General features: G+C 40.7%; 1 protein-coding gene across 1 annotated transcript in view; it reads right to left on the bottom strand.

Annotated features, from left to right (window-relative positions):
• The window catches only part of Myocd (myocardin), a 60,665-nt gene that overhangs the window by 41,396 nt on the left and 2,911 nt on the right, over positions 1 to 16,358 (bottom strand). The window contains exons 3-5 of the mRNA XM_013013108.1: positions 9,094 to 9,149; positions 7,616 to 7,691; positions 2,930 to 3,094 (exon numbers count right to left, since the gene is read on the bottom strand). Coding sequence (XP_012868562.1) covers positions 2,930 to 3,094; positions 7,616 to 7,691; positions 9,094 to 9,149 — 297 coding nt within the window. The remainder of the gene's footprint in view (positions 1 to 2,929; positions 3,095 to 7,615; positions 7,692 to 9,093; positions 9,150 to 16,358) is intronic.

Genomic DNA, 16,358 nt, shown 5'->3' with positions numbered 1-16,358 from the left:
CATCACCTTTTCAAGCATTTAAATAAGAGCATCCAGCTAGTAAACTGTTCCTAGAAAGCGGACAGAAAAACACTTCCATAGAACATCTCTATATCAAAAGCTCATACTGTATATGGGAGTGAATGACTATTGACATTTCCACTTAAAAGAGGAAAAAAGATGAAAATATATCAACAACTTAACAAAAAGTGATATGTGATATATCACTGTTTTTTTTGGTTTTAATTTGACACAGGGTCTGGCTATGAAGCCCAGACTAGTATCGTATCTTCCTTGTGCTTTTGAATTGTCAATAGGTCAATAATAGCATTCAGCTATGCAATATAAACATGACGATCAAATTAAATTATATGAACATCTCACTTATTGCATATATAGACATTATATGTGTATTATATATCACTTAACTAATTTTATATATAAAGCAAGAATTTATGTGTGATATAGATGTTTTATATTTCCATATATTATGAATACCTAATATATGATAAAATATACCAGTTCATATATTTGTGTATATAGTTTTATATTCATTTATAAATAAAATATATGAAAAATATATTATATGTTTATGTATTATTATTTGTTGTTTTGTTGCTGAACATGGGGCCTGAACTCTGGGCCCAGGCACTGTCCCTCAGCTCTTCAGCTCAAGGCTAGTACTCTAACCACTTGAGCCACAGTGCCACTTTTGGTTTTCTGGTGGTTTAGTGAAGATGAGTCTCACAGACTTTTCTGCCCACGCTGGCTTTGAACCATGATCCTCAGATCTCAGCCTCCTGAGTAGCTAGGATTTATAGGTATGAGCCACCAGTGCCCGGCTAATATTATTAATTTTTATATATGCTTTTGATTTATAAATCTATGATTTTAATATACCTAGACACTTTAAGATAAATTTTAAAAGTTATTGGAAGTATTGAAGAAGTCTTTAAAGATGACCAGTTATAAAATGATATGCAAAATTACAAGGTTTTAACCATGACAACAACAATCCACATGGATTGCTTAAACTAACAAAAATTTCATCAAAGAAAATTAAAGAACATTTAAATAAATGGAGAGCTGCATTTTATTTCTGATATGAACAGTATATTTTAATCATAAAGTAACCTATAAATTCATTGCAGTCTTACACATGAGTCTAACAGGATTTAAGTCTGCATTTGAAAACCTGACTCTAATTTTCCTCTTAATATACTTTTGAAAGCAGCCAAGAAATGTTAGAGGGGAAAAACCTACACTACTATAAAGAAGTTTTTGATGGCAGATATTGACATAAAATATAAAATGTATCAGAAAATTATGGAAAGATAAAATTAGACCTATCTCCTAAACCAAGCTCTTCAATAATTTCAGAGGTACCCCAGATTTAAATACAAAAATGAGTTACTCATTTATCACTGTTAGAAGATTGTCTAGGTAAACAAACTGTATGCTTGATGTAGATATTCTCAATATGGACAAATTCCGAAACTACTAGAGAAAAGATAGAATTAAAATTGTAATGGGTAAAAATTATTACACACAAAATCAACAATACCAAAAGGAAAAAGGTGAACTGGTAAAAGGATGGGCACTCTGTGTGGCAGATGATAGCTTTCTTTTTCCTGCATAAATAGCATTTACATAGCAGTAAAAAAAAAAAAAAAGGAACAAGGCCAGCAGGAAAAAAAGAGAAAAAGCTACTGATTGCCAACGACCTGAAATTCCTGAAAAAATGTGAACTTACTATAAACCAAAGAGTTTAAGTTTGAAAAGGTATTTTCCTATCATAACAAAATAAATAATATGTTTACAAGCATTGAGTAGAAGGATTTTTGATGACAGATGTCTGATGGAGATTTTTTTTTCCCATCTGACATTGTACTGGAATAACAATGGGATAATTCAGTTGAGTACTCTAGGTCAAGTTCAAGGGTACAAGATATCCAGCATGCAGAAGAGAGAGAATCATAGTGAGACATTTATATGGGCTCTGACAGCTAATTACTGACTCTCCTAGAGTGCACATGATCTTGTTTATAGGCTTTAAGGGCAAGTTCATAAAGCTTCAGAGTGAGTGAATAAGAGCTATATTTTAAAAACACAGGTCAACCTGATAAGAAAATTCTTAACAAACTTAGTTTTGAAACAAAGCATCCTTACCCATTCCTTCTGATACTGTGTCAAAATATTTAAATATCATATTGCCCAATCATACGTGTTGTTAGATCTCCCAGCAGCCTGTGGGCCTTGTTGGAAGCAAGTCAGTTTACCTAAGGGAATTTAAAGCTCCCCTTGGTCCCTTCCACCCCTATTTTTTCAAGTACCACCTCAAACCCTCCATGAAGGAATTCAATACATGCGGACAACCGGTGTCCTCTTAGAGGAGACCACAAAATGAACACAGTGCATGACAGAATGATTGTGTTTGCCTTCTCTTTCACCCCATGAAGTACATGGCACTATCAGAGAGTTTTCACAGGCATCCTATAACAGAAGCCTTCTTCCCAAAGGCCTGTTCTCTCTACCTGGTGAGGTGAGGTCTGAGTCCCACTATACAACAGCTGGTCTATGCTTGGAGTCCAGTGCTTTTTCCAATATACTGGTCCATCCCTATTTTCAAAAGGAAGCTGAAGAATGTGGACCATCATTGCTAAAGTGGTGACGCCATAGAGGAAGGATGCTTTGATGATTATTCCTAGTAGAGCTTTTCAGCCTAGGAGCAAACTTGCCCTGCATTGACCTGGCATTGAAATGGATGTAGATGAAGTTCTTCCTCACCCCAGCACCTCTGGCTTGGGAGGTGGAGGAGCAAGTCATGAAGGCATGGCTCTGGTCTAGTGATTGGCCCTCCTCCCCGTCCTAACAAAGTCCTTGATGCATCAGCCTCTGCTGCCCTGGGGGCTCTTGATCACCCAGGACAGGTGTACTATGTTCTAACTACCTTTGATGGCTTGCTTCACAGTGGAATCCACAGGGAGGATGTTCTTTTCCACCAGTTCCAGAGGCCCTGGTCTGAGAGCAATCTTCTCATTGAGATCGTCTGTGAGGCGGGCTCGTTTCAGCTTCATCTGAGCAGTTGTTGGGATGGATCTTTCTGCAGCGGAGGCTGATGGGTTGAAAGGCAAAAGGATCCGATTTTAGAATCTGTGATCTTCTTTATTTTATTTATATATATATATATATTTTTTTTCTTTTCCATTTGCGTTTGTGTTTTTGGCTTGGTGGTGGTTACTAAACATTGTGTCACCTCGGGCTCTACTGTCCTGATAATTTTTCATTGTCATCATCATCATGTTTTACAGAGATTAGCACCAAGACTAGACACTTCCAAATAAAGGCAAACTGAGAGGCACATGGAAAAGTCAGAGAAACTAGCTTTGCGAGGATTTGCTTGAAAACAAATCTCATGCAAGTTGGCAGTAATTAAGCAGCCCCTGAAGTTTGTGATGTTTGCCTGAACCTAAACTCCCAGGACTTCCATACTGACAGGTAAGGGAGATATTTATGGTAAATGTCATCATGTTGGTAGTAATTAGTGCTAGTAGCAAATGTCTAACTTTTTAGAGGGTTTAGATTGATCAATGTTATGACATGGCCTGAGAGTCAAATGTCCATGTCAGTCAAAAAAGAACCCAAATTATTTTGAAATGGTTGTTTAATTAAACAGAGGGAGTTTACCAAGTTGCATATATCCAATAAGAAGGTCATCATCATTTGGAGCGGGTGAGAAGGGCCAGCTCCTGAGCTTTAAATCTACCTCTAGGTGGCCAACACAAAACTTTCTCTGAAGAGAGTGAGTCTCAACTCACTGATTTCTGTGGCAGAACATGGATGAGTACCTGGCTAAAGTATTTCTCTGATAAACAAATATAAGTGAAGATTCTGGAAGAACCTGGCACTGGTGGCTCACACCAGTAATCCTAGTGACTCAACAGGCTGAGATCTGATGATTGAGATTTAAAGCCAGCCGGAGTAAGAAATTCTGTGAGACTCCATTTCCAATTAACCAGCAAACTGCCAGAATGGAGGAGAGGCTCATGTTGTAGAGTGCCAACCATGAATAAATAAAAAAAAGGGGAGCATCAGGCCCTGACCTCAAGCCCTGGCACGTGCACACACACACACACACACACACACACACACACACACACACACATACAGACACACACACACGGAGTCTGAGTATGTATGTAGCTCTGTTCTTGATGTGTAGCTTTGTTCTCAATGTGTCACATTTAGGTGATGGGTACAAATAGACATATCTCCCAGATCCTCATGATTAAACTACTAATCTCACCCTTGTATCAGGGGGTGGATCTCACATTCTCCATGCCTAAGGGTATCTAAAGGGCCATAACATGTGTGCTTGTCTAGAAGAAGTTATCCACCTGAGATAGATAGAAGAAACATCAGTGTTCCAAACAAAAGAAAAGGTCCCTAGGGCTTACTCTTCCCCAACCCTCTGCTTGGAGGTCATCCCAAGGGCTCCTTGTGATGGCATCAGGGTTTTCTGATCCATTGCACATACAACCCATCACCAATCTTCAGAAAGTCCTTTCTTGATGCATCCACCCCATCCCCACAAAGGTCCTCTCAATCTACCCATCTCAATCTACATTTCTAAGAATGTCACATGCTGAATTAATCTTCCCAAGGACCTGTAGCTCCCCATCCCAAAGCTAGTACCCCAGTGATGTTGGTCTTGGCATTTCTGTCCCCCAGGTGAATTCACCTTCAGTATTATTTTTCTTGCTTTGTTTCCACAGCCTGGAATGCTTCTCACCTACCCCTCACCATGAACATCTCTTTCTCTCCCAGGTCCTGGTGGAAATCCATCCTGGCTTTCCTTTCCTTACAGGCTTCCTTTGCTTTGTCTGGTTGTAGTCACGGTCACTGGCTCCTTCATCTAACATTGCTGCTTCTGATGTACAATGTGAAATTCCTAAAGATAGGGACCATTCTGTATTTATCAAGTCTTTGGTTCTCCAGGAACTGAATCCTTAATTTCTACTGAGGAGAAGCGTGGTTTCTAAGGAAGCCACAGAACATGTGATAGAATCAGGAGCTGCTGATCAGTTCAAGACTTCAGGAGCAATGGCTTGTGCCTATAATCCTAGCTACAAAAGAGCTGTAGGGAGGAGGATTATGGTCCATGGTTGGCCCAGGCAAAAAAGGTTGAAAAAATTTCAGTAATTTGTATCTGTAAAATTACTGAAGCCAAAAGGGCTGAGGGTGTGGCTCAAGTGGTAGAACCTGAGTTCAAACCCCATTACCATCAAGAAGAGAGGGAAGGGGATAAACTCCAGAGCCTTGTGCATCTAGGCAGGCATTCCACCGATAAGCTATATCTCCAGTCCTCTTAGGATTTTTGGATTATAGCATTATTATGTGCTCATTATCATAAATGTGAATGAAGTTTATGATAGCACATGGTAATGCTATAATCCCAAATAAGTATACAAAAAAAAATAAAAGCTTCAAGACATTTTGCACTTAAGGTCAACTACTTTCAAAACTAAAGTTATTTATGTTTATGGCTCTTGATGTGTACTTTTTCTTCCCAGAATCTGCCGGCACATGCAATTTATGTTTACATGTATCTTTTTTTCTTCCTAGAATTTGACTGTAGATATAGTTTTGCTTTCTGCTGTTCTCTCTAGATACCTTGTAAACGTTTGCTTATTGTCATCATTATTCTTAGAAACTTTCTTGGTTAGTGGCTCCATGGCTCATCCCCTATTGTTGGATTCTTGCTATTAAAGTACTTTCCATGAAGCTGGGCACTGGTGGCTCATGCCTGTAATCTAAGCTACTCAGGGCGCTGAGATCTGAGAATCGCAGTTCAAAGCCAGCCTGGGCAGGAAAGTGCATGAGACTCTTATCTCCAAATATCCACCAGAAAACCAAACCGGTACTGTGAGCTCAAAGTGGTAGAGTGCTAGCCTTGAGTAGAAAAGCTCAAGGATAGCTCCTAGGCCCTAAATCCAAGGCCCTACCACCACCACCACCACCACCAACAACAACAAATGATGATTTTCATCCTAGCTTAATCTTTAGATTTTGAATTATTTTCTTTAAATCAAAGATACAAAATTGCATAACAAGACAAAAGGGTAGATAGACTTTCAAAGAATTAGTTACCAAATCACTCTCTAGATACATAAATCAGCAAATCCACCTACCTGTTACATGTATTTCTCAGACCTTTGTCAGATGTAATACATACTTTCATTTGCTAACTCAATCATCGACAAGTTTCCATCTTATTTGAAATGGCATTGCTTAGGTTATTTGTGTGTGTCTGTGCTCATGTAGCGCTGCTTCTGGGATCTGTGAAATAGTATCAAGAATAATGACATCTCTGCCCAACAGCCCTGGGTATTCTTGCTATCTGGTCCAGGTATCAGACTTGTAAGCTATGCAGCCCTTTCCCTGAATGCTATGTTGTCTTCTTTCCCTCTCCTTCCTATTATGGAAACAGTCCCCCATGTTAAAACAAACCCATTTGTTCCAGGGTTGGAAAAACAGGTCAGCTCTGGGAAGCGAGAGTGACAGATGAGATGTTGATCGAAGAACCAAAAGCTCACCGTTTTTATTATTTTTCAGCACCTTCTATACTCCTTACAGCCAGCATGCAGTTTTGTTGGGAAATGGTCATTATGTGGAGAGAAAGAGTGCTGGCTGGTACTAGGTCTGTGAGGCCTTCTCAGCCTGCAGTGCCTTCACTGCTTTCTGTCTACACTCCAGCCTTCACCGTCAACTGCTCTCCTCCTTCCTTCCCCAACCATTCTGATTCAGCTCTCTCTCTCTTCTCTGATCTTTTGTGCATGTGCTACACACAATGCATTCTCTCTCTTCTCAGGCATGACTGTGAATGAATGCTGATTCTCATGTCTGCCTCCTCTATTATTCTGTGAGGGCCCTTGGGGAGTAAGAATCTGTATCTTATCCATGACTAAACCACAAGATCTGTTCTTGTCTCTGTTATGGGCATTCAATATGATATTTGCTCCACGAGTAACTATTTCGTAGGTAAACATCGAAGTAGAAGATGGGCCTCTTTGAAGCTGGGGTTGCTCTCCCAGCGAAGGCAAAACTCATTGAGCAAGCAAGAGGAGACACCCCTCTTGTCAAGTCAGAATACCAGTGGAATGACTTATTTGCCCTGTTTCTTCTCCATTATGGAGGTAGCTCCCTAGGAAAGGTAGAACTGGGCCTGCATTGATCAGCACTGATTTCCAAAGTAAAGTAAATGGCAACCTGGATGAATAATAATTGGCAACAATTGTTGGATGATATTCTTATGTGCTCAGAGAGGTTATGCAATTGCCTTGGCATCAGAAAATGGCGCCACTGAAATTGAAGTCCCAGTCTTGCAACCTTCTTAGCCACTATATAGCTTTCCAAGTGGGTTTTCTTCCAAGATTTAAAATGACTAGATGATAGCTTGGAATTACTTAGTGTAATGACTGGAGAGACTTTGTAAGAGATTTAGCAAATGCTCAATGATGGAGAAGGTAAAACAAGTCAAACATGTCACTCTCCTGGTATTCTGACAAGGAACTCTGGAAAACTCAGCCGGACATTTGATGGATATTTTCTAGTTAGTCGGGGCATGCAGGCTTACCTTGGAGTATGTGCATATTAAGCAAGTGGGCACAGTCGGATCTGTTTCTACCCTTGTGCTTCAGAGAATCTTCAGTCTGTAGAACACAAACATGGAGAATGGCCTAGTTTTAATGTTATAAACAAAAGCCTCAATTTCTCCCCAAAGGAAACATACTCTTTGTATACCATATGGAAAACTGACCTATCCCTCGTCTCCTACATGTTGCTAGAGAAACACAAAAGGATGGGAAAATAAAGGATAGAATGGATACATGTAAAGCCAGGACCAAACAGACTCATGTTAATAGTAGTCAGTTGGGATACTGAGCTGTTTGACTTATGATCAACCCTATTCTGTCACCTCTTAAAAATAACCCAGGTCAAGGATAACACATGGTTTAAATCTACCTGTTGGAACATGGTAACATAGGGCCCACTCCTGTGAGCTGTCTGCAGTCTCCCTTAGGACATGGGAAAATGTAAAACCTGTATACTTTGTAAAGCATCTAGAAACAGATTATTCACTGGAGCTGTTTGGAGGGATAATGTAAGACCAAAGCAGATCCCTGATCCCTGGTTTTTTATTTCTAGGCTTTTAAAACATCTCATTGTGTTTCATGGCCTATGGGTTTCTGAGAAGGAGCTGGGGAGCTGGGGGAGTAGGTGGGGTCTCCCTAGGCCTGATGGAAGACTGTCATTCTTTTTCTTTTCCAGGTAATAGGAATCACAGCCCTCCAGGAGCAGCTTTGAAGAGCCTTAGCATCCTGTCCTCCTTGTCTTATCACAGTTGCAAGGGTACAAGTCCTCGGCAGAGAAATTCTAATATGTGGACGCCTCATGAGCCTTCTCTTCCACTCCAAGTGCTAATAGTTCCTAACTAGCATTTGTATTCTTGATAAATGCAAGTTTCAGAGATTTACAGAATGCTGCAGGATAAACTGATTGTCCTCTTCAAATGCCACACATGAAGAAACAAAACTCCAAAGAAACAAAACAAAACAAAACCCCATACCCCAAACAAACCCTTTTCTAATATCCCCTCAAAGGAAACTTAAACACAATTCCTATTGCCTTTAAGTAACTAGTAAATAATGTCCCCATGGGTCTTGCCTTCCCATGGAATCTCATTGAAGAAAATCTGCCTAGAGGAGACTGTAATAAAAGATAAGGCATCTTGCTAACTACCCTTACTTCCATTTTAAAAGTCCTCCTGACCTCTTATGCATCCTTGCTATGATTTTTCTCCCCAACATCAGGAAGGTTGAGAATATATATATATATTAAATATATTGAGAATATATATTTATATATACATGTATGTGTGTGTGTGTGTGTGTGTGTGTGTATGTACTCAACAACAGTAACTTCAACATTGAGGTAGTTGATTCCACAGTGAAGGAATTGCTTATAGGAATTCTTGTGTTTTGGCTAACATCAAGCATTCAGAGATCTACAACTGAATTGTTCCAGATCAGGAAAGACCATTTTCCACATTACCTTGTCACTATCCAACTTTTTTCTTTGCTCATGGAATTCAGTTGGGCTTTTCAGTGCTGTAACAGAAAGATAAAGATGTAAGAGACTGGCCTCAGGGTGTTGGTCAGTGTGGCCAGACTGGCTGAGTGTTTGCTGAGCTATGCACAGTCTGTAAGTGATTGCCTTTATTAGGCCACAAGCAATGAAAGAGAGAAGCTCAGAGGATATGAGATGCCTGGAAGCCAGAGGAGGCAGAGGAAGGTGGAAGTCAAGCCTAAACCAGGAGGAAGCAGCAGAAGCAAAATGCGTGACAGGAGAGAAATGGTGGCGGCAGGGTCATTCCAAGTTCTTGAGAAAACAAGAGGATCCAGAAGTAACACTGATTAAAGGTAGATGGGTAGCTAGCATCCTCTTTGGCTCAGGTTCAAAAGTTGGGGCAATGGTTGAGATCTGAAATGGGTGGGGGCATATTGCAGGAAGGCAAGTACTTTGGAGAAAGAATGTGGGTGGTTGGTCATGTACATGCAACCCAGAGTGTCCAGTGGGGGAAAAAAAACCCAACAATACAGAATTGTACTTGGAGGATTGGAAGGGACCTTGGGGATGGTGAAGTTCAATTCCAAGTTCAAATCTGACCTTAAACAGAATGGAGAAACTGAAATCTATAGAAATGGATTGTCTTCTTCAGGGTCATACAGTTAGGACTTGCAGTTTAGGTCCTTTGATACCTGATACTGTTCAAAATATGATAGTTGATTATGAACATCCGTAGACAGGCACCAGGAGACTGTGTATACAACAGCAGCCTAGATCATCGGACTTGATGCCATCTCTGTGTTTTTCTCTACAGAGTCCCATCTCTCTTTCACAGTGTTTCTTCATTAGGAGAACTCGGTAAACCTATTCCATGTGAAATGCAGTTCAGCAAAATCTCATGGTTTATAGGTTTCCTGCCTCCTACATCCATCTCCATTAGGAGATACAAGTTTTCCCTGTTCATTTGCTAAGCGATGAAGTCATAGGTTGCAGAATTATATTTTTTTATTGTAACTGGGAGAGAATGAGGGAAGGGGTGACACTGCCCCAAAAGAAATGTGCTCTACCTGACTTACATAAGTGTAACTCATCTGCACATCATCTGTACAACAAGAAAACTATTTTTAAAAAAAGAATATGAAGAAACAATTACAAGTCTGGACAATTGATGAATCTCATGACCCCAGAGTTCTATAGTAAGCAAAATACATGTTCACTCTTAAGCTATAGGCAATGAAGTTTTCTTCCAAATGCTGGCTGGTCTAAAAATTAAGTTTCTGGCCAGATCAACTCGTGTGTGTGTGTGTGTGTGTGTGTGTGTGTGTGTGTGTGTGTGTTGCATTCAGTCATTAAGAACAGACTAAATCTGAGCAGTTTGCAGCTTAGCTTGGTGGACATTAAGATGTGGCTGTAGTCATGATGGACATTCAAGTAGGATTCTGCTTGGGGAATTAATAAGGCATACTCCATTAGTCTTCCTACTGTATCTCATCATTGACCATGCTGACCAATGGGACATGTCAAACAGTCCTAGGGACTTGTAAAACAGTTTTAAAGGCTGCCACATTCACAGCACAGTTGACTGGCACAGTTTTTCCTCCTTTTTGACTAGAGATGAAGTGGCTTCCTTTGCTTAAGAAGAACACCTGAATATGTTGCTTGAATAGCACATTGCCCACCGATCTGACATTGCTATTTGCCCTTAAAATGGGTGTGTCTGCCATGCTCATCACTGTAAATACTCTCTATCATCATTATTTCTCCTTTGCTCCATGACTCTAAGTAATGCATGGGTGGCTCATGCATTTTCTTTTTGACTTGGGTCTAGGTACCATAGGAAGGGAATCTATTGAGCAATGTCTTACAAGACTGCTCCTTCTTCTCCAGGAAATCAGATTCCAAAAAGTCTGCTTGAAATCCAATAGCCCCTTGTGAACCTGTGCACTGTGATCCAATAGATCTTCATTTCTGCCCTGTCACCTGGGGTCATTTAATTAGACATTACATATTACTGTGGCTTAATTCCTTAAAAGGCATTGATTTTTAAATTGATCTGTTTACTAAGTGGTTCCAAAGAATAACACATATCTTGTGTCAAGAAGTTTCCCAAAGGGAATTATATGAAATATATCTTGAGATATCTCTTCCATTCCAAACACAATTGGCTTTAATTGGGCTTGGGAATTTATCTAATTTTTTTATGCCTAAGATTGTTTAGGTTTTACTAGCAGAGTTGGTTAAATGGTCTAAGAAACACTGCATTTCATGTCTCTTAGCTTGGTTAAAGTGATGCTTTGTTGTTCCCTGGTGTTAATAATTCTCCTGTGAAATGATTTGCATGATGCAGTTCTCTCACACCAGGAACACAGAAGTCTTCTAGAATCTTCTACCATAGGATGGGATGTTATGTCCATTTAACAAGGTCTTGGGAAGAACCCTAAGGCGGTTTGTATGTTGTTTTTACCACACATGCTTCTCAAGGCTTAAAAGGGTATTGGGACACTGGCTGGAGGTCACACTGTGGAAAACTCCCCTGCAGTGGCCTCAGGGTTGAGGTTTGCTTTCTCTGTGACTCCAGAGAATGTGGGTTTTAGCCATCTACCCTGCAGGCCTGAAGAAACAATAATGGCCCCCAAGCCAGTAGGTTTTTTTGAGGAGCGGGGAGGGATACACAAAGGACCACTTCTGCTGCCAGCCCAGGGAGTATCGAATGGCAACATGTTGTATTTAAAGGACATTGACATTTAAGATGGAGAAGGAATTTGGATTTCTAAATTAAAAAAATAAGTCCTTGTAATTTCAAATAAAAACGCAGTTATAAATCCAGGCCGCCACACATCTGCCTCGCTTCCCCCTGGAGGAAGATTAATGGCTCCTCACAGGGGAATTCATGTTCTCGCCTCGGCGTTTAGTTGTGGGCTATTCCTATTTCTGTCCCATAGCTCCAGTTAATTTGGGTCAGCTGTGTGTATAAACATTTGCTTACTTAGAGCTCAGAGAACTCTTCTGAGATAAGGCTGGACCTCCTGCAGTCTTCACTCTGCTTCCTAGGGGATCATGGGTAAGGGTGAAAGTAGGTTGTGGGCACACTGAGAACTAATTCAAGCGCAGGCCTGACTCTTCTGCACAGGTAGGGTGCAGTGCTGGGCTGCAGCTCTGTCAGCAGAGGTAGGGCTACAGGGCATGAGTACCCTCAAGGGGACCCCTTACGGCCAGGCTTTGAGAGAGGATCTGGTTCTGTTGGCCAAGAGTCACAATCAAAGAGCCAGAAACCTCAGCAGAAGAACCGCTGTGGTTCTCAAAGCATGGCTCCAAGGCCAGCATTCTCAGTGTAATTTGGAGCTCCATTGCACAGAACTGCAGTAGCATCAGAAGCTCTGGAGATAGGGCATTGGGATTTGTGTTTGAACAAGCCCTCCAGGTGACTTTGGTGCCCAAGTTTAAGAACCGTAGCAGTGGTATTTACAAGGCCAGTGGGTTCTGGTTTAAAATCCCTGAGAATCTATGAGTTCAAAGAGCAGCAGTGAAACACTGGGATTGATTTCCAGTATTTCTGACAGGGTATGTCTGTCCAGAGAAAAGATGGTAAGCATAGCAACACTCATTTTTCACTTCAACTGTATAGAACCATAGTGACTTAGAATTGCATAACCTAATGTAAAAAGGCATTGTCTGGTAACTATAGATGCCATTCATGAACTCAAGACAGACATACAGATTAACAATTCATGTGGGTGGGGTTCTTTGGGGGAAAAGACAATATTGCTTCAGACATAAATCTGTGGCAGTGGTGGACCAGATTAAAGAGGAATGAGATGACTCACAGTAGAGGATCCATCTACAACTATTGATTCCCTTGTTTTGTGGTCTAATTTTAGTGCAACCTGGAACTAGTCCGATGTTTCCTTTGCACCTTGTCTCTCACCTATAAAATGAGCTATATACCAGTAATGATATTTTGGAAATTATATTTTCTTTGTAGATTGGTAATAAATTGCTTAGTTGGTATCTAATTATATTGTCTTAAGGATTTGAGAACAGTTCATCCCCCCCCCCCAAATGTAGGCTGTATTCGTTTAGATCTAGTTTGTACACTTACAGAATTTTGTATATCTTGGGATTTCTCTGAAAATTAATAAAGGTAGAAAGACAAGTTCAAATTGTACTTGAATAACTGGGTGCTTCAGTTTGTTTGCTTTTTGTTTTGTCCAGTCTCACAGGAATGGAAACTGAAAATTGAAGGAGAGATGGGAGGAAAGAAGGGGACTTAGCTTTTGACCCATATGGACTTGATAAGAAAATCCAAGATGCCTTTCCCTATCTCAGAGGCTCAGCTGTTAGAAAGAAGGGAAGAGGCAGACAGATCAATCCTCTGGTGCTGTGTTCTGCTCAGACAGCCAACAGTGTGTGGTAAGGTGGGTGCTGTAGAGAGAAGCCAAGTCATAGGAATTGCACCGAGGAAAGGAAGAGAGACTTTGTCCAGTCAACTTCTCGAGCTATGGTGAAGCTGCATAGGGGTGGGGTGTGCGGGAATGGCCCGGTCATTCTTCTTGCTATTCAGAAGTGCCACAGAGTTCAGGGATTTACCAAGGCTCTGCAGTATATATGTGGCTGCGGTAGTTTGGATTAGTCTGCAAAAAAAATAAAGGCAGTACCATTCATAGACAGCTCATTGTATCCTGAAATTCATTTACATTGATTATGGGCTCAACAGAGCTAGAGATTCCATTCTGGCCACTGGCAACTTTCTCTGAGACTTTGTGGCCAAGTAGCAGCCTGTCCGCACTCTAGCTCCTCTACAACACCAATTTAATTCTTTTCCTCCTTTGTATTCCAGGGAAAAGGGGAAAATTCCTTCCATTTGCCCCTGGAATTCCATTTTCTTGACTGTCTTCAGTAATAGAGGAGAGAAATTATGCTTTCTTCTTCTCTCCTAATATTCTTATGTAGGGAGCTCAATGTACCCCCAAATTATTAACAGAACAGCTAAATGCGGGTGACTGGGGACTCATTCTAGATTGTAAGCCCTTTGAGAAAGATCATGCCGGATTCTACTGTAAGTGTTCCCCAAAACCTTGCTCCAAAAAAGATGGCTGATATACACCACATTACTCTGTGGCCATTTTAATATCTAAGCCACATAAGGATGATTATCTAAGTCTTCCAAAATAGTTGGCATAAAATGATACCATGTAGTGCCCAAGGAAGAGAATAGAAATAAGAAAGCATACATAACAAAACAATGACTAGACCCAAGTGCTAGTGTGGTCTACAAGTGGGGGGGTCAGATGGGCCCTGTAGTCATAAAAGAACCAGGTCTTCATGGCCTTGCAGCCTTAAGCCTGAAAAGGAGAAATAGTGAAGGCCATTTCTTTAACTTGTAGTCATGGTGGCAAACTAGGCAATAGGATATCTCCATTTTGAGAATTAGATATGGGTTTTTGTTTATTTATTTTTGTGCCCATAGTGGGGTTTGTACTTAGGGCTTTTGAGCTCCCACTTGGCCCTTTTTGATTAAGGCTGGTACCCAACCTCTTGAGCCATACTTCCACTTTTTTTCCCTGAATAATTGGAGATAAGAGTCTTATAGGCTTTTTGGGCCAGGCTGACTTGGAACCACGATCTTCAGGTCTCAACCTCAAGAGTGTTTTGGGATATAGGCATGAGGTACCAGTACTTCAGGCTTTAGGTAGGGGGGTGGGTGTTCAGAGACAGGTACAAATACTAATTTTTAACTTTGAGACTCTTGAACTTTGAGAAGAGATTTCACCAACATTTCATGACTGGCAGGTTGGAAAGGTGAATTTCAGAACTAATATTATAAACGTGAAAAGAATCTTTAGGATATGACCTGGGCTTATCTACCTGACCCAAGAGCCCCTTTCTCATTTGATATTCTCCCAAGGGTTCTGGCCCTCATACCACAAGCTTTGTGACTTCTAGTCTACAGTTGGTAATGTGGGACAGAGCTTTATCTAGCATTCCATTCCTAACATTGCAAAATTATAAATAAAAACCCTAAAACTTGAGATATACTCCTTGTACTAGTCAGCTGGAAAGCAGGTGTTTCCATTCATTAGTATCAGCAGGAGAGAAATCTGTGGTTTAATCATCAATTCAGAGGGTAACTGAAGTAAAAACCATCAGAGGTATTTCAGTGGGGTTTTTCATTCAAGGCTGGTCGTAGTATAACAAAGCTGATATGTTAATAAGGAAACCATCAATTTTTTTTTGTCATTTGTCTGTCTGTCTGTCTACCTACCTATCCACTTACCTATCATCTGTCTGTCCTTTCAGCTGAATTTTTTGTCACAAAAATGTACGTGTGTTATGTTTCTCCCCCAATGGTTGTCACTGTACTTGATTTTGGTACCCTGCATCTTGTATTTACATTTGTCTAATCTGGGGAGGGGAAGGGGAATAACAAAAGGCTGAAACAAGGACACAGGATGACCCATTGCAACAAGGATACCCACAAGACAGTGTATTGGAAACGAACTTTACAACTTTGGGCTGGGCGGGGGGAGTGGAATAGGGGGAGGAGTGTGGCAGGTGGGGGAGGGAAGGGATAATGGGACAACAGCAGGGAAGGGGTAACAGATTGATAAGTAATGCACTCATTGCCTTACTCATGGAACTGTCTGTAACCCCTCTGTACAGTATCTTTACAATCAAATAAAAATTTAAAAAGTCAAGTGATTCATTTTACATCTGTAGAAAAAGGCAACGTGAGGAATAGGAGACTAAAGTTTTATTTAGCCTCAGCTCTACCACAATAAGAGAGATTTGTATGTTTATACTATGGGCAAGCTCTGAAGATGTAATCTAATATAAAATACAAGATTAATTTTCTTTCTCATTCCTTTCCTCCCTCCTTCCTCCTTTCTTTTCTCTTCTCTTCTTTCTTTCTTTCTCTTCCTTCCTTCCTTTATTTTTATTTATTTATTTATTTTGGTCAGTCATGGGGCTTGAGCTCTTGGCCTGGGCACTGTCCCTCAGCAGTTCAGCTCAAGGTGAGTGCTCTACCGCTTGAGCCACAGCACCACTTCCGGTTTTCTGAGTGGTTAATTGGAAATAAGAGTCTCATGGACTTTCCTGCCTGGGCTGGCTTGGAACCATGATCCTCAGATCTCAGTCTCCTGAGTAGATAGGATTACAGGCATGAGCTACCAGCACCTGGCTTCTTTCTTTCTTTCCTTCTTTCTTTCTTTCTCTCTTTCTTTCTTTCCTTCCTTCCTTCTTTCTTTCTT

This window comes from Dipodomys ordii, unplaced genomic scaffold, assembly GCF_000151885.1.
Source record: "Dipodomys ordii isolate 6190 unplaced genomic scaffold, Dord_2.0 Scaffold19, whole genome shotgun sequence".
NCBI classification, from domain to species: domain Eukaryota; kingdom Metazoa; phylum Chordata; class Mammalia; order Rodentia; family Heteromyidae; genus Dipodomys; species Dipodomys ordii.
Note: the sequence above shows the minus strand (reverse complement) of the source record. Positions and strands in the feature narration are given on the sequence as shown.